The 19,050-nt window shown below is 45.5% G+C and overlaps 1 protein-coding gene across 4 annotated transcripts in view; it reads left to right on the top strand.

Moving 5' to 3' along the window:
* The window catches only part of LOC146195754 (KH domain-containing protein akap-1-like), an 88,231-nt gene extending 69,863 nt beyond the window's left edge, over positions 1 to 18,368 (top strand). For all 4 annotated transcript variants that reach the window (XM_084597904.1, XM_084597906.1, XM_084597905.1 and 1 more), the window contains exons 3-8: positions 6,467 to 6,716; positions 8,022 to 8,164; positions 10,741 to 10,921; positions 12,877 to 13,024; positions 15,327 to 15,394; positions 16,549 to 18,368. In XM_084597904.1, the coding sequence (XP_084454030.1) occupies positions 6,467 to 6,716; positions 8,022 to 8,164; positions 10,741 to 10,921; positions 12,877 to 13,024; positions 15,327 to 15,394; positions 16,549 to 16,751 (993 nt within the window). In that variant the 3' untranslated portion in view covers positions 16,752 to 18,368. The remainder of the gene's footprint in view (positions 1 to 6,466; positions 6,717 to 8,021; positions 8,165 to 10,740; positions 10,922 to 12,876; positions 13,025 to 15,326; positions 15,395 to 16,548) is intronic.
* The last annotated feature ends 682 nt before the right edge of the window (positions 18,369 to 19,050 follow it).

Raw genomic sequence — 19,050 nt, 5'->3', positions numbered from 1 at the left:
GTGTGCTTTCAGCAAATTGATGCGGTTTTATGTGCGACATGTAGGGATTGGAGCACAGAGTGTTGGTCTTGTTAACCAGATTGTAATGCTGGATAAGTACAATTTTCTGTAGTGTTTTCATCTCTGAAGCTTTTCATGAGGACAAAAGCTCAGTTGCTGTCGTGGAAGCTCATAATTTGTGCGCGAGGTTTTTTTCTGTCGCTCTTTTCTCCTGCATGGAAATTTTAAGCTTTGGATATTCCAAGAAAATTTCCATACCGGTAGTCTGCCGCCGCATATTTAACCCTTTCTCGGGCTTAATCAACAGCAGTACTTTTAGCTGTAACCACCAAGTGCATTGAAGTTCTGCTCTAGAACCTTTGCTGGAGACTGCTCCTTTCCTGTATATCAAAGCAGAGTACCACACGTGTGGAAAATTTCTGCTCTCAAACTTTTCCTAAAAACATTTCTAGCTTTCTGATCTGTCCAATACTAGATACTTGTTCCTTTGCCTTCTCACGTCTTGCGGCGGCTATAATTAGCATCGACAGTTACGAAACAGTGTGTGCAATTGTTTAAGGTTTACGGTAAGAATGAAATAGATGTGTGTGAATAAAAGTTACCTGGTTCGACGGTGGAAGAAAACAAATTTACGATTTTTTTTTTATGCTCGAAAAGCACAAGCCTCACAACCCACCACAAACGGGCCAAATGAGGTAGTGCAGAGTAGGGCATAAACCCGGGTCGACACTTTGCCAGCATCACGGCGCTTTAACCCGTCGTTTGCTGGCTCCTTAATAAAGTTATACATACATACATACGTACACACACACACACATACATACATACATACATACATACATACATACATACATACATACATACATACATACATACATTTACAGCTTACTAGACAATCCATTAGCAGCAGTTTGCTGGAGTACCCTTGTATACAGCCTTGGCAGTTCATATCTTTTAAAGAAAACTGCTGGCTAGGAGCAGTTCCAAGAGGGGCACAGTTTCTCGAGGCTATATGTAGTGCAGGAGTAGCTCTGTTAATAGATAAGAACTGAAAATGGGGGCTAAAAATTCTGACCTGCAAGGTTTTCATTATTAGAGACGGGAAGGTTTAACAATTTTGTTTGAACATCACAGAAAGGTTGAAACAGTTCGACATCTTTTGAGAACCTAAACCGCATAGCTCGCAGTAGAAAATAGTGCTTTATTCGCGCTTAAAAAGGAGTGGTCGATAAATCAATGGCAGAATTCAATATTGTTCCATCGCTTGACGATGTAGCTTTTACGTGTTGAAATGTTTGTCGTCAGGAGAGATGAGCTTTTATGATGAAGGACCTCACGGGTGCTTTTGCTTTGGAGAGGCTGGCAAATGGAAATTGCAGTATTGTGAGGGCGTTTTGTTCCTTTGTAGGCAGAAATTGATGCTTGGCGTTGCGGGGCCAAACCGACACTGTGTTGTTGACTGCAGTTTGCAATATATATATTTTTTTTTACCCCCATGTTGACAGGAAAATGCACCCTCCTCCTCGCTTTCACAGCTGTGCAAATGTCGCGCATCTGCGCTTGCACGGCAGTGAATGCTCTTGAAAGGCTGAGGAGAGGAGACCCTTGGAGGTGCACGCAGCAGCGGCAGCCTGCCATTTGTATGCCCTATGCTGGCTGCAGGAACAGCTGTTTTGTGGAGACAGCTGCTCGCTCGCAATGCTCCTTTCCTCTTTCTCTCTCTCGCGCCTTTTGCTCGCAGAAGAGGGGATAAGGAGAAGGTCTCCTCCTGAAGCTTGCCACGTTGGAGGCTTGCAGCTGGGTAGATCCGCCTCCTGTCATCTGCGCAGCATTTGGTGGCTTCCGCACAGGGCTGGTGGCGGCTGCCCATTGCGTTTAGTCATACACTTCCCCTGGTGGCTGTTTGTTAGCTCCTTTGATAGGTGTGTGTGCGTGAGACAGGAGTCTGGTCACGTATGGACAGCATAATTGCGATGGGCAGTAGTGGGTGTGTGGAGGTGGTTTGTCCGGACCGGTGTCTCGGATTTGCGATGAGCGATCGCCGGCTGTCGGCCATCGAGGACATGCTCTTTAAGGAGATGGAGGAATCGTGTGAGGTAGTGGACTTGCTTTCGTCGTCTCTGGCCTCGTTTCGTTGCGTCCTCCTGGTGAGCATGCCGTGTGTGGTGTTCTTCGTTTTCACATAAGGGTGGCCTTTCGTGTCATTCGCATGCATGCATTCGGGTTGTCAGTGTGTAGACTTCTTTCCCTGCCTTGCATTTCATATATTTTGGCATTTCTCCTCTGGTTCCTCATCGGCTGTCAAGTGTGAACATGTGGTTTGTTTTTGTTTTTCCCCCGCTTCCTGCAAGGCGGGCAAGGTGACACCTGGAAACAGCTGGCGGTGTTGGCTGTTATTGTTGGGCTGATGGCAATCTGCTCCGTGTGCAGCTGTGAGGAATGCTGGCTTTCAAAGCTCTCTCGGAAAGGGTTACAGGCAGTTTACAGATGTGATTGCCTACTTGCATTATAGTCTCCTTTCATTTGTGCATCTTGATGGTGGAATTTTATTATGGCTGTAAGCCGGGGAGGGCAAGAGCTATGTTGAGTGCGGTGTCTGAGCATGCTGCGTGTGTGTTGATGTGTTCAGCCCACTAGTTACTTGCATTAGGGCGCACGCGTCCATGACGTAACTACAACGGAACAAGCATCCTAGCTGACATTTAAAAAGAAAAAAATTGCTTCACCTTTGCAGAAACGCCTGTAATGATATACTGTTGTCTTGAATAGCTTTGTTTAGCTCTGATAAAGAAAGGGTTGCCCAAAGAATTTCAGTGCAGTGTACAGAATAGACTTCAGTGTAAAAAAAGTTTTTCTTTTATATAAGGTTGCATTGCATTTTGCGTCCTTGCCAGCTTTTTTTTTTTGTATGATTGGTATTTGTATGATTGCTTTTTAAAGCAGTTATTTATTATTTAGCTATCAATATTAAGGATAACTTCTGACAGTGAATGACAGTGGTAACTTCTTATAGCAAAGCATTTTTTTTTTTTTTGAGAGCCCTTAGTTTTTTCACTGGCACACTATGACCATGCCATCGAACCCCTTCTAACCTGCCATAGTGGTGAAAGGTTAAGGTTCTCGACTTCTGAGCCCAAAGACGCGGGATTGAATTCTGGCCACGGCGGCCACTTTTCGATTCAGCCGAAAGGCAAGGCACCCGTGTGCTGTTCAGTGTCATTGCACGTTAAAGAACTCCAGGTAGTCGAAATTTCTAGCGCACTCCAGTATGGTGTCTCTTATAGCCCAAGTTGCTTTGGGACATTAAACCCCACAATCCCTTGTACACATGCCATGTGTCATGCCTGAGCTAACTGCATTTGCACACAATAGTGATGCCTGTCACCCCCACATTAACTTGAATTCAAAGGAAAATTGCATAATTGCATTATGGGCACTGTACCCAGACGGCTTGCTTGCCAGTAATTTGCATACATTCTTGGTGAAGTTCATGCTCAAAGCTTAGGCAACGCGATGCAAACTCTTGCACTTTATTGTGAGTGACTGTGATCTAACCATGGCAGGTCAACGCAGCTGGTCTGGCCGATTTTTCGTTAAATTTAGGTACTCGTATGCTCCTTAGGAATTCCACATACAATGCACCTAATAATCATATATTGATCAACATGACATGACAGTTGAGCCTCATCATGAACATACACAGCCTTGCACATGCTTCATTGTAGTGATCTACGATGAGGTTACAATGTTGGCAGCAGTTTCAAAATAACCCTGCGGGAAAAGTCTGAGATTAACCTTTGCCTTGAACTTGGCTGGTGTTCCAGTTCACACTAACAATATTGCAAGGTAACTATTTGTTTGTGCCCTGTCACAGCGGATGAAGTAATTCCATTCACAGCTCGTCACTGCCTTGTGACAGTGCCTTATTGCTGCTTTATCATATTTGTAATCAGGCTGGGAATTCATTTGAAACCCGTTGGGTTGCCGCAGTGGCTACGGCGCTCGACTACTGTTCCTAAGGACGCGGGATCGAATCCCGGCCTTGGCGGCCGCTTTTCAATGGAGGTGAAAAGTGAGGCGCCCGTGTGCTGTGCGATGTCAGTGCACATTAAAGAACCCCGGGTGGTTGAAATTTCCGGAGTCCTCCACTACGGCGTGTCTCATAGCCTGAGTTACTTTGGGACGTTAAACCCCACAAACCACCACCACCATTCAAAACAATATTAGATAATTCTATAGCCAAACGGACGCTAAGTTTTCTATTTGATATTAAATAAATATAGTTAGGATTAGAATGAGGTAATTAAGCATGGTATGACACTATACTTCGTCTCTTGCACACAGGCATCCTGTAGTGCAACTTGCCAGTGCTGGATGTTGTTGTTGGGTGTTTTTTTTTTTTTCTTCTTCTTTTTTTACGAACTGCTGAGATGCTCTAGTTAGTTGCTCATGCTCAACGTTTCACTTGCTTGCAGTGGTCACAGACCTGCCTGTTAATCAGTGTTCCACTCTTCGGATGAGAGTCCACAGCTTTGCATGATTGTTTTCCCATATCCGTTGCGTTTTCTTCATTATTGTTTTGGCTTCAGTCTTGGCGTCCAAAAATACAGAAGCTGCTCAGATATTGCACAATTAGTCTGCCTTTGAATTGAAATAAATGATAGGCAGACTATTTGCATGCACAATTTTTTAAAAGTTTTTTTCGTGGTATCATTTATGAATGATATATGTTGCTTCATGGGATGACTGATAGGAGGGGAAATATTCATTGTGGCTGTTGCGCAGTTGCACCTAATAGGAAATATCACCGGGATAAGTGGAGAAATATGGGAGAGGCCTTCGCCCTGCAGTGGGTATAGCCAGCCTGATGATGATGATTGGGAAAATATCAAAATTTCAGTAACTCTGTATCTTGGTGCCATCGTGAAGCAAACTATGTACGAAAGTGCTATATCTGCTCCGAGAAAATTGGCAAGACTTTCGTGTGAAGGTTGAATCGGGGATTTTGCATTTGTCACCTTTTTCATGCCACTGTGTAGCATGCAGGTACTCCTGTCTGCAGGATAAAGTGAATGAAATGTTACATTTAATCTAGCTTTTGATTTCAACTTTTACAGTGTTGACAGATTTCTAACAAAACTGTAAAACCAGCTTGACACGAGTCGGTGAGCAACGATAGCAGTGCATTCTCTCATACACAAGTGCTGCTATGTGGTATGCCTTTCTAAGGCAGCTTTCTGAGAAGTTGGGCTTAACTCGAAGCTTTTTAACATTTGCTTATGGGTTCACCTGTTAACAAAGGGGCATAAATGAGGTGTATTTGCTCTTTCTTATTGAAAAATGTTTCCATCATAGTTATGCTGAGAAACTCTTTGACAAGTATGTGTGTTGTTGCATGGATGTTATGGCTGTATGTGTGGAGTTTGAGTTTATAATTGACTGTTGGGTTGTTACTATTTGGTTATCGCCGGTTAATGAAGAGGCATAAATAAGATGTATTTGCTTTTGCTTATTGAGGAACTCCCTTGACAATTACTCTGGGGATCTGTTTGACTAGCATGTACATCGTCTCTTACGTGGATGGTATTTGTTGGCTGTATGTAGAGAGTTTGAATTTCTGATGGAATTACTGTGGAGTCATTACTCTTGCTAATGCCAGGGGTGGATGACTGTAGGGTGAGAACAGATTTGGCATCTGAAGGCAAATACCGGCAAGGTTCTATTGTTAGAGTTGGAGTTCAGTCCTTTTTTTTTTTTTTTAAATATATATACAGAAAATTTTCATCCCGTTCTCTTTTTCCTGGAAAGCCTTCTTAATGCAGCATGGATGAATGGGGAGAGCTTTCTTGGAAATGCATTTTCCTGGAAATTACATTGAGCCATATTACTCTGCTGCCCATGCATAAATAACTATTGAAGCAATTTTCAGCAACAAGGTCAATGCCGTATCAGCTCCAGATTTTTTTGCATGTAGGAAAAGTTTAGCCTGTGCAAAAGGTTTTGATGGTAAATAATAGTTGGCATTAGCCTCCCTTTGGGGTACTTTAGATGCCTTGGAGGCATCTGCTTGTTTGTTCCTTTTACGGAAGTTGGAAGTGCTTTGTTGTGTGTTTGTGTGTCTTGCATTAATTTCTTCGTAGTGTGTAGCCAAGAAAAAGTATTGCAGCGTTGATGTTGCTTGGATGAAACATTTGCTGCATTGTTTTTTTAAATGTGCTAGTTTTTTATTTTTCTGAGTTGGTCCGTATTGATAAACTGTTATTCCCATATTCGTTTCTAAGCATGTTATGTGACTGTGTACTTTAAAAAAAGAAAGCATACTGTCTGGGCCGCGGCGGGTGAGAGGAAAGTCACCAGGGTTCCGAGGGCCCTCACATTTGCAGTTTCTTTTTCCACATACCATCTTAAGTACCTGACATGCCCAGAACTTCCTTTGAGCTGGAATCTTGCTCTCTTCGGGGTTCAGGGCTCAAGCGACAGTGGCAAGGGTGGCAGTGATATCCATGGCGGCAGCGAGGCAGCCGGCGGTGCGGGGAACCTTTCTCCCGAGGAGGAGCTGCCGCGCACGTACGAGTTCGAGCTGCCGCGCGAGCTGTGCGGACGCTTTATTGGCCAGGGGGGCCGCAATGTCACGGCCATCAAGTCTCGCTCCAACACACGCATATACGTCCACCAGCACCCGTTCACCTCCAAGCTCAAGATTTGCTCCATCGAAGGTGCGTGGGCGTAGTCACCGGTCCTGCTTTCGTGCGTGAATTGTCCTTGCACACTCCTGCCTGCTGCTGCGAGCCACCTACTTGTTACGCAGTACACCCTCGCAATGTCGGCGGTAAAAGTTATATTAAGTCTTCCTCTGCCTCTGCACTTGAAGAAGCACACTTTGAGAAGGCCGCAGAAGAAAAATGCCTTTCTTGATTCGTGGCATGCGTCCGTAGTAAAGAGAACAGTCAAAAAGGACAAAAATGAGAGGAAAACGTACACGACGACAACGGCCCAGTCGTCTTGGTGTACGTCTTTCCCTTTATCCTTTTTTACTATGTATCAACTAGCCCAGATTTCCACCTTTGTGTGTCCTTGTGAACTCTTATCATAAGGAGGGCATATCTGGTATTGCTGTGCTGGCTGCTTTGGATTATACTTGCTCATGGCAACTAAAATGCCTTTGCCTCTGAAACTGGCACTAAAGTTGTTTTTTTAGCCAGCTTCTTGCATGAATGTTTTTCACTGCCGTTAACCCTTCACCGTAGCGACGCTTCCCTGGCCCCTGCTTGCTTCTGTTTGAACTATTCGGCTGGGATTGTAGTTCTCTGTTGGTTTTAGCTGCAGAGCTATTTTATAGTATTCAAGGTTTCCATATTGCCTTTTATTGTGAACTGTAGCCAGCGAAATTTGTTTCCATAGCATCATCATTCTGACAGAGCATTCCGTATCTCTCTCTGTAACGTGTAGAGAATTGTATCTTGTGAGGTCACTGTTGCTGATAGGTCAACAGTGTTGTGGACCATTTGCAACGATGTGCACTTGTTAACACGAAATTTTCAGCCTTGTTTACATGGAGTGTGACTGATGATCATAGGTATTCTGACCCAGCCTACCACAAGTCAAGAAGAACCATTGCGTTGCTTTGTTTATTTCGTCACAGGTTGCTGGTTGAACAGCAAACTTTTTGGTTCATTCAGTGTATAGCTGTTTACATTGCCATTTCTGTTGCACAGCAGTGTCAAGTCTTCATTGTTTAGGCCGCTGATTGGAATGTTTCAGTATTGGCGCATGAAATATGAAACTGCTTCTTTCATGGTATGGTACCCCTCATAATCTCGCGGAGACTTGCATGTGAAAGCTGGTATCAATGCCATGGCTGCACTTTGTGCAGGGGGCCATGATTTCTAAAAAAGCAAGCACATTTTTCTTTATTTGAAACACACCTTCTTGCTAGGTGGCTGGTTGTTGGACACGCAGCCCAGGTTTTTGTATGGCTGTGCAGTGATTGAGCAACTCCTGTGCCTTTGTTGGCCGTGTAGGAACAACGGAGGAGATCCGGACAGCGCTGGAGCTGATAAGGAAAAAGTTCCCGCTGCACGCATTCCCCAATCTGACATTGGCCCAGGTGAACGCCGAGCCTATGCACTACCCAGGAACCATCACGTTACCAGAGACTCTCCAGGTATGCCCCTCCCGATTGCTGTGCGTTTGGAGGGCAAACACTCGTTCCGACACAGTTTTTACGACCTTCCTTTAACAGACATCTTGTCCCTTGGTGCGAAAGTGTGTGGCGGGTCACCACAGGTGCTTTATGCCTGCAGTGTTTGCTGTTGTTGTTTTTGTTGTTGTTAATGGTTTGTTTCAATGGCATGTGCACACTTAATATGCTTGGTTTGACTTTGGAGGTGGCTCAGCTACAGAGCCAGTAGCAGGCCCAGGCATTTTCTTTTCCTTCTTCCTACTGTCGCAGCAACAACAGCAGTGTTCGGCTCCTTTGCAACCGTCCGAGGTCGCTGGCCCACTTCTCAAGCGTCGCGCACGCAGGGTTTAAGGCGAAAGCCTTTAATACTGTTGGCATTCGTTCGGTCACACTGTAGTTGTAAATCAAATGACTTCATGATGACATCATCATAAAACCATGTCAGTGCACATTAAAGAACCCCAGGTGGTCGAAATTTCCGGAGTCCTCCACTACTGCGTCTCTCATAGCCTGAGTCGCTTTGGGACGTTAAACTCCACAAACCAAACCAATCGTCATAAAACCAATCCAAACCACTTAATATGCCTGCCAAGTTGTCATTCCAGGCTGACTCTCTATTGGGATGCATTGGGTAGAACTCGTGCCGCCAAATTGGTTAACCATTTCTACAACAGCGGTACCCCTTTTGTCCTAATCGCTTTAAGTACTGGCAGACAGACAATGGGGGACCTGTGTGCTATATATACACATTGCAAACGCTACCAGACTATCAAACAAACCATTCTTCATATTATTATCCTGTGCTATAACAGGCCTCCTAGGTGTTCTGTGCAGGTGTGCACGGTACTAACAGATAACACAGGCACAAGTAAAGCGCAGGGATAGGATTTGAGACCCCACCAATGTAAGTCTGTTCAAGACAGCTACAGCCCAGGGATATGGGAAAATGGAGAGCACGTAAAAGTACAGAAGCGATGGACGTGTCCATATTACACGAGCAGCAACACTTTTGAAATGTGCGTGACATTGGGAGCAGCAGCGGCAGCCACCGTGATCGTGCTGTTGTTTTCATGCTGGCCTAGTCTTCAGCCCATTCAGCCCTGTTTCTATCTCCACTCGGATTTCATCACTGCCCTCTCTTTTTCTCAGTGGACTATTCTGCCTTCTTTTGACAATCATATCCACCCTTCTTTCTTTACCTGTGCAGCTTGAAGTCTAACGGCTGTCGAAATTCTGGTTTCTTTCAGCCCTTTGAATGTCGAAACATTTAAAAAAAAGAAAACATAGCCCCCAGTGTCAAATTTTTTCATTGATGATTTTAAACAAACAAGATTATCACTCTGGATAAATAGGCAAAATATATATGGGGACAGTGTTTGTGTTCGTCATGGCATCACGAAACGGGAGAGCAGTGACAACGCGTGAGTGCCGATAAGCTTAGAAAGTACCAACAAAAACAAAAATCTGTCTTCGCAAGCCTCCGATGGAGTCCCAATAAATATAGGCAACAGCTTTCATGTTTCCGCTCGATTTTGTGGAGAAAAAACCGCGAGGGCAAGTCTCCGCAAATAGTGCACAACACGGTGATCACAATGAGTTTTCTATTCCTCCGCAAGATTGCAGCGTGGACAGTTTTCATACCTCTCGTACGTTCTAGTAGATGGCAGCATCCCCCATTAAGTGCAACTCTTCAAAAGGGGTGCGAAATTTCAAACACGCTCAGCACAATACGTGTACAACGAAAACCCCGCGAGATGGAATTCGGCCACAGTACCCCTAAGGCAGATCCACTTCAAAGGCTTAATAATTAAGCTTACAACCCTTTATCACAGAGGGAAAAAAATATTGAACTATGTCGTCCCTTGGCTCTGATTATAACATGAGATCTATTCTGAAACTGGTGATCTATGAAAACTTGTTATAGTCACGTGACCACAGTATTTTGACATGGTCAGTTGTGACAAAAAAAAAGTTCAAGAATTGTTCAGCTTTTTAGACTTTTCTTTGTCACTTAGCTGCCTCATTATACGAGACACACTCTTCACCTCTAATGAAAATCTTGTATTGAAAACTGCCCCACTACCACAGTGGCTCAATGTGGGATTGAATCTGGGCTGCAGCAGCCGTTTTTTGATGGAAGCAGAAAGGAGAGCGGCCACATACTGTGCAGTGTAAGTGCGCATTAAAAAACCTCAGGTGGCCGAAATTTTTTAGCACTCCCGTACGGTGTCACTCGTAGCCAGAGTTGCATTGGGGACATTAAATTCCTTAAACACGTACATTTCAAGTTGAATAGACATTGCAGGTACAAACCACATGCGTGGCCTTTTTGAGGCATCATTTATACAAATGTTGAAGTGGCCTGGACGTCTCGAGAGTTATGCGATTTCTAGAGCCACAGCGAGGGAACTTTTACCATATTTATACGTTTGTGAGACATCGTGCAGCTTGCACCTCGTAAAGTGGGGAAATTAGTTTAGTGCCACTGACTTGCCTCGTTACAGCGCCCCCTCATGGCTTCTTGGCTGATTTTGAGTCACCTTTTCTTTCCAACCCAGCTCCGTCTGCCAGATGGCGTCACATGTGATGTGGTGCTGACGAGCCTGGTGACAGCGGGCCACTTCTTCCTCCAGCAGCCAACACACCCCACATATCCATCACTGGCACGGCTAGACCAGTTCATGCTGGCCTGCTATGGCCAGGGCCTCGACACTCCGCCCCTGCCTCATCCAGTTGAAGGTGCGACTTCACTCCTGGCCGCTGCAGAGATAATTTGTTCAATCTCCACAACGCATTGTTAAGATGTTTTAACGCCCGCTTTTTGTGCTTGCACTGAAGTGAGGGGGGACCAGGGTTCTTAAGGGGCCCAAAGTCGTTAAAAAAAAAAAGGCAGCTTTTTGGAAGTGACATTTAGAAAATCTACAATCTACCTCCTACATACCTAGTACTAACTTATTCACTCCCTGCATCATTAATTGCACTTTATAAGGTGCAAATGAGCCGAATAAATGCCATCTCAGTTTATTTTTCCTGCTTTTCTCAAAACACAAATTTTTTATGGTTTGCTAGATTGCAAGGGGGATACCTTTACAGCTACAGCAGATAAAGGAATAGTTCTCATTGTAACATGCTCCAAGGTAATTAAACTACTATGTTGGGAATATATTTCTCATTTTGTTCTTGATAATTTTTTTGTGCATGCTACTTTAAATGGCTCGCAAATAACTTCTTCCTACATTGAACTTGAAAATGTTGTAAAATGACTAATATCGCCTTAATCAAAAATGTAGTTCCCATAATAGTTGATAATAGTTTTCTGATTAGTGGTTTTCCTCCACTCCTTTGTTTCTATATACAAAGGAGTGGAAATGTGAGAACTGACATATCGGAAAAATAGTTACAAATTTGAAATCCGCACAAAAAAAAAAACACGATTAAGACTGTTCATTTTCAAAATACAGAAGCAAAGTGCTGCAGCATACATGCTGCTTATGTTCTGTGGCGCTGCTGTGGAAGCTAAGTGGGGAAGTAGGGAGTGACCTATGTCAGCTTCAGCGACCCCACACAGTCTCTCTGCAATTCCCCCCTCACTTCTCCACACCCCTGCCCCAAACAAAGAAGAGCCCCTTGCATGGCATGTCCGCTTCTCCTTCCCCTTTTTGCTTAGCCTTGTGTGCATAGCCACGGAAAGTTGTCTTCACCATGCACTGAAAGCTGCCTATTCCGCATGAAAGTCTCGTGGGCAATGAGCACGAGGGACAGAAGGCAACCCTCTGGTGCCCACATTCACCTTGAAGCATAGTTTATCATGTAGCACAGTTGGGAGGTGCCCAAGAGATAGAGAGAGAGAAAGAACTTTTATTTGTCCAACAGAGTGACTATCCCGCTCTCCGGGGGTTAGACCCGGAAGGTGGGACAGTCGCCTTAGTTGCAGGCCGGTGCGGAAGGACGCTCAGCCGAAGTGTCTCCACACACAAAAACTCATCACAAGAGCGTCATTAACTGAAACGCCATTTGCAGGGGTGCAGTGCTGTTAGGTGTATTGAAGGTTGCAATCAATGGCAGTTTGGTAAACACGAACAAGAGGACTATTTTTGCATGGGATTTTCAAGGGGACATTATGACTGTTCAGTATAAGTAATCATTTGTTATATTTGGAATCTGCTGTCGTAGGGACCCTATGCAAAACTCCGGAAGTAATCTCTGCTCAGCGAAAACCCCTTTTACCATGGTGACCAAAACTTGCTTTGAGGCTGTCTATTGCGATGTGATGCCGTGCAATTCTCTACCCAACGCTGCTTTCCAAGCCACATCATTCACTCTCCCCACGCTGCCATTGCAAAAAAATATCGTCATGTTAAAGGGGTTTTTTGCTGTGCAGGAAAGCTGACTTGCGCCGTTTTGCAAACAGTCTGTTTTGATCCATGGCAGTCCAGTTATTTTTTGTCTTGTTTTTGTTTGTTTGTTTTTTCCGTTTCACACTAAGGGCAAAGAGTTGGTGGATTTTTACGCAACATCCAGTAGCCTGGAAGATCTTCTATTAAAGAAGTCCCCCCCCCCCCCCCCCCCCCCCTATTTGCTGTGCTTAGTTAACTCAGATAATTTTGCAGTCCCAGCGGCTTTGAAGTCACTTACACTTCAGGTACGTATATCCCTGTTTGTTCTCACAATGTGCTCTCTGGGTTGTTGTACAGCGGGCATAATCTGTGCGGCCCAAGTGTGTGGCGGCTGGTTCCGTGCCCTTGTGGTGGCTCCGTCGGACGAGAACGAGGAGTGCGACATCAAATTCCTCGACTATGGCGGCTACATGACCCTGTCCACGTCACTGCTGCGACAGATCAGGTGAGCTTTTGTCATCCTGGAGTCCTATGATAGCCAGCTTCCGGCCCTACCACAACGCTCAAAAGCACTTGCGACCATTGGGGGCTTGCTTGCTGTCTTTGTTTGACTGTGTTTGTTTGTTCATTAGGTTGCCCTCGCTCTATCTGTGGCCTTTATGTGGTAATGGAAAGGAATCATGGCAAGTTTGTGTACACATTGGGAGCTAACGGCTCCGTTGCTTGCTGTCAAGCCGAGCTGAGCATGTGGTTGTCATCGAGTAAATGACAACTTCATCTTTAGTGAGGAGACCTCAAAGATTCTTTCTCTGCAAGATTCCTCCCACGGACAGCAGCTAACTTCGGCCGCCGCGCTACAGCGTCTGAGTACTTCGTGGCTTGGTGTGCCTTGCATTTGCGGTAGAAAACACAAAAAAGCCACATTATCGGACTGTGCTGATCGACATATATGCGAGTCGGCATAAAGAGTGCCTGCGCAAATGCCAAGCTTTCCGCAATGGTGCCGTCCTGGAGAGTGCAAGTCACAACACATCATGCCACACTGGACTATGAAATTCACTTCTCTCTCAGTGCTTTTCCTGGCCCACTTTATGTTCAGGCTGGAACGGGCAATGCTTGGGAACTGGTCAATGCTGTATTAGATGTAGCACTCGTTGCGGCTGCACTGTAAACTCTGTCACAAGAAAATAAAGATATGGTCTATATAAGACGGCAGCTTCAGTAGTGGTATTAACAAAAGCCAGGTGAACCGCACCGGACATTGGCAGCATTGAAGCAGCTGTGGGAAGATATATGCCTTTTTGTAGCAGTTATCACTTCGGCATCAAAAATGTAGCCGGTCCGCATCAAAGCTTGCTACTGTGTCCGAGTGCCCAGTTTCGATACCGACCACCGCCGGCTGTGTTTTAATGGAGGCGATACGGAGTGACCTTTGTGTGCTGTGTGATGTCAGTGCACGCTAAAGAACCCAAGGCGATCGAAATTATTCAGGAGCCCTCCACTACGGCTTCTCCATAGCCTTAGGCACTGTGGCACTCTAAACCCTACAAAACAACAAACCAACCAGCTTCTACGTGCTACTCGGTATTGGTTAATGGTTGTCAAAAAAAAAAAACTTTTTTTTCTATTTTGTACCTCACAGCTTACTATTTTTACAAATAACACAATTTGAGTGGAATTTTCTAATTGCCGGCGGCCGGGATCCAGGCTAGCTCCGTTTGGATAGCTCAGTCACAAGCACTGCTTCTTTAACCTAAAGCAGAGCGAAAGGCTTGTTGGGCCTGCTTGCCGCTTGCTTCATAGTCTCGTCGCTCATACATTTTTTGTCAAGCAGGTTAACTGCATTGGTTTCAGGAACTGTGCCAGTAAAGAAAACATAGCAGCATCCCTTCATTGTTGTTACAGTGCAAAAAGTTTTTACTGTGCAAAAAGTTTTTATTGGCTTCTTGGAGGATCAGTGTCATTTCAAAGGTTTCTGCAACACAGGTTGAACTAGCACTGTTTACAAGTATCACCTTAGTGATATGAATTTCGTGTGGTTGGGTGTTATCGAAACGAACCAAGATTGGCATGCAGAAGCACGGGGAGCTCATTGATGTAGATGTGGTTACGGCTGAGGGAAATAATGGCTGCATGGCCGCAGCTCACTGTGACTCATGGTGAGCATAACATAACGAATAAGTTTGTTTTTATTCAAAGTGATCATTCCCTATCATACTGAGCGAGCCTGTGCAAAGTGAACTCCAGTTAGGGAGTTTTTCTCATAATATCATCCCGGAATTTGATTATCAACCCACCATGTCGTCAATTTTACTTTCTTTACATGATGCATGCAGCTATTTATTGTGCCTAGGCACCAATGAGAGGGTCACCATTTTACTGTTTTCATCTCGTTAAAAAAAGCTTGCTCGCTGCAGATGGTGATATATCACAACTTCAAATCTTGGCATTCGTTTTTTTTTTTTTAAAGACCAGCAATTTGTATTTTTCTGAACCCTAGAGAAACAATGCAGTACTGTTACATTGCATTGTTGTATGTTTATGCAGCCACAGCAGTACAAACTGCAGATGTTCAGTGTCAGAATTCCGGTCATGAGTGTGCACAGCAGAAAAGAGAAGTGAAGCCAGTGGGAACGGGAGTATACAATCATCTGCTACCGTTGTTTGCATTTCATAGTTTTGCACGTTCTCTGGCACCAGTTTGTCTTGCTGACGTTGCACCGTACTGCCATTTTACGCATCGCGATCACGTGTTTGCACTGTGTGCAGCTGTGCAAAGTGTGGTCTCTTCTTCCCTTCTCTCGCAGGAGTGACTTCATGATGCTGCCCTTCCAGGCTTCAGAGTGCTACCTCGCCAATGTTCAGCCAGCCGAAGGTGAGGCCATTACCGGCACTTCACAGAGGTCTCACTGAAGGGTTGTGAAACAGGCCTGGAAGCCTTACTTGGAAAAATGCAGTGCGTAGAGCACCTCTGTAAGGCATCCACAAATTGACAAATTGGGGCGGCCCTTTTTTTTTTTTTTTCGAAGCAATGGAGATGCTACACAGCATGTCATATGTGCATTATTTCTGTAACCATTTCTGTTGCTTTCCGTTCTTAAGACAACACATCATTTTTGGATTCCTGATATTTTGCACATTTCGACAAATTTAATTCAAAACTGGCACTTATTTGTGCTGCGGTATCTATTTGAAACCTTATACTTTTGCAAATTGTCCTTTAAGTTGTGAACTAATTCCCTAGATTTGATTGCGCATCAAGTGAAAATGAGTAACCGTACCGGTGCCATTGTTATCACTTCAGCTTGAAACAGAAATATTAAAAAAAAGTTTTAGAATTATCAAAAGATTGGATAATTGAAAGGCGCTGAAAAACCACGGCCAAAAGCAGTTTGCATGACAGCAATTCTATTTGACGAGTGCCTTGAAAGTTGTTTTTTGCGCATTTGTGATAAAAGCTTCGTTAACTGCTTTGTTTTGCACACACTCTCATGAGCCTCGAAGAATCACTCTAGTATTGCAATTTCCAACGCTGCCCTTTCCGCAGTGCGGTGCAGTGGCAGTGGTGTGTCGTTAGAAACGGCCTCGTTGCACTTTTAGGATGCTTCACCTCAAGGACTGTAACACGTGCAGCCAAGTACCTTCAAACCACTACAGTTCCGCTGAACTGTATGTACCTGAAGAGCGGAGGGAGCACGTGGATGCAAGAGAGAGAAATATGAGCAGATCTTAGAGCGCTGTGATGCTGCCCAGAAATAAAACTAAAAGGCTAGTGACACGCTGCAGTGTCTGAAACTGTATGAAGAGCCACTTCAGTTTCAGAAAGTCGTCCCTGAGTGTAGCAAACTTGAAGCCTAAGAGCTGGACAGCAAAACCTCTGCTGTCCGCCGTGGGGAGAACCCCGACAACAAAACCCACTAAGTATTTTATGTGGCTAGACAGGCGAGAGTGGTGTTCTTTGTGCCAGCTATCATGCAAATTGTCTTATCTCCTACCCCTCTCCCCCTTTCCTTATTCTGTGTACTGCAGATGACAGCGTGTGGTCAGCCGAAGCTTGTGCCACATTTGAGGACCTGGCCCAGGGCCAAATACTGCAGGCGCTGATAGTGGGCTATGCCGACAACGGGATTCCTCTCGTGCACCTCTACCGGGTACAGGGGGTCTCCAGCGTGTTCATCAATCGTGAGCTGGTCAACCGGGGTGTGGCCCGGTGGCTCGAACATCCCCTCTGACCGCACTCCATCCGGGCCCCTTCGGATGCGGCCTCCTCCGCCTGCCAGCAGCGCCGCCGCTTCCGGGGGACCCCTCGTGGACCGTGGAGGGCAACTGCTCACTCGTCGCTGTCGTCACCACCACCATTTCGACTGACATGTGGTGGCCGATCCAGCCATTCGATGTGCCACCACTATGCTGGCCACATACTACCAGACATGAAACTTCACGAGGCGTTCAATGTGGTCTCACTGTCACCCCTGCTGCAGCTTCAGCCTGCCTACTCTATCATTAAGCATCATCGATCATTTGACACAGCGTCACAGCCGCCAGTACCGCTGCATTTCGAAACCACATCCCGACCGAACCACACTGTGCATTGCCGAGTCAGCAGCTGCGGCCACGACTGCAGGCCTTACCCCATGGAACAACCACCTGCAGTTCTGAACCCGTGCCGTGGACGCCGCCAGGCCGTTGGTGTTCGTAGGAGCCGGTCTGATTGCGGGCATCTGGGCAAACCACCTTTTCCAAGCAGGCAGCATGATGAACTTCACGGGCCCTGCTCTTCCCATCGGATGGGTTCCAATTACACTTCGCAAAGGACATCCAGGATATCAAAAGCCAGGCAGTGGGGGACCTCCGCCCTCCGTTCTAGGCCGTCATTATATGGCAGCCGGCCGTTCTTTCTGTCGAATCAGCAGAGCCAGCAGTCCCAGTGTCCCATGCCAGTCACCGAGCCCAGACTTCTGCTACCCCCGCTGCTGGGGAATTCTTGGCTGTGACATTGCGTCCATGACAGTCGTCGTCGGGCTTTCGGTGGGACGTCAATTTTCTGGCGGGCCTTTCTGTACGGCCTACAAGGGTTAAAAAAAAAATAGAGGGCTGTGCAGCACACTCCCACCTGCCTTTGTCACCCTCTCCACCCCTTCCGGTTTTTCTTTCATGGGGAAAATGCTCACTTGTGCTCCTCATAGCTTCCTCTGCGGTTGGGTCTTTCTTTCATGTTTCCTCCGTTGTGAACCTGCTTTATCATATTGAGCAAGTTTTGCAGCAGGTACGGGTGGCCACAGCTCCTTTCTTTCCTCGTTTTCTGTTAGCATTTTTGATGGGAGCACAATTTCCCTTGACTGCCGCAGCGGAGGCGGCGGGCTCTTCAGTCTCTCAGCCCCTGTTATGCATACTTTTTTTTTGTTTTCCAATGTAAATACTATTACCGCGGGAATCAAGCCATCCGAGGCTAGGGACGCACCGATCGACGACCAGTTAGCGTTGTAGTGTCTGCTGCTTTAGCACACGCCAGTTGCAGTTTTTAATGCCACAGTTTCTCGAGTGGAGACGGCAGGTGTTTGCTTTTTCTTCCAGGGAAGTTATGTGGGATCAGTCACGTTGTTGCCTGTACATAGTTTTTGCATGTGTACATGTGTGTGTGTGCGCGAGTGTCCAGCACAAACTCCTTCTCGTCCTCTTTCTTTTCTTTCTCCCTCTCCCAAGCTGTCCTCCTTCCCCTGTCTAATCAAACTGTTGGCCTATGTGGATTTTGTTTTGCAAAATGTGCTGCCGTCACTGTGGAGCCTGCTTTCAGATTGTGCAGTTATTTAAGAAAGTTGGATGATAAATAAAGAGTTGTTTTCTCGTTATGCCTTGTAGTGACATTGTTTACTGCTGCACCTTTGAGGTTCCCTTGGAAAGCCAATTTTGTTGTAGTAATGGAACACAAGCACCCTGCAAAACTTGTGCTATTTGAGTTTTGTGCCATCTACAGGCATAGCTACTTCCGGAGTAGGAAATGCGAGCATAGATACAAAATAAAAGTGAAGGGTGCAGTGTGTCACAACCATTTCTGTGATGTCCTGTAATGTGTATACAATACTGTCCACCCTGCCATAGCAGCGCACTGGTTAGGGAGCTCTACTGCAGTGTCCAAGAATGCAGGATCCAATCCCGGCCGCTTTTCGATGGAAGCAAAAAGCTACGAGCGCATGTGGTATCGATGGTTTACCCCAAACCAAACAATATGGTACATTTTTTGCGCTTCGTGCAAATCATCCTTGCATAGTCCTGTGCCTCCATTTGTAAATATGCATCAGATTCGCAGATGTCAAGAGAGCTTCTAGCTGAAATTGTGTGTAGAAACATGCAGATGTAGTTTGTGTAAACATAATTAAACAAAGTGCTTGTTGCCGAGAGTAGCCGGCACTATGGAAGGTACTATCTGGAATGAAAAATGCGACAAAATGAGATTCCAGCCACTGGAAGCTCAGTACAAATCGTGCTGATTATAATTTAATTCGAAAACTGGATGTTCGTGGTTCTCTGTCA

Source organism: Amblyomma maculatum, chromosome 3 (genome assembly GCF_055883805.1).
Source record: "Amblyomma maculatum isolate TAMU_Amacu chromosome 3, ASM5588380v1, whole genome shotgun sequence".
Classification (NCBI taxonomy): Eukaryota; Metazoa; Arthropoda; class Arachnida; order Ixodida; family Ixodidae; genus Amblyomma; species Amblyomma maculatum.
The sequence above is the reverse complement of the archived record's forward strand: the minus strand, read 5'-3'. Positions and strand labels throughout refer to the sequence as shown.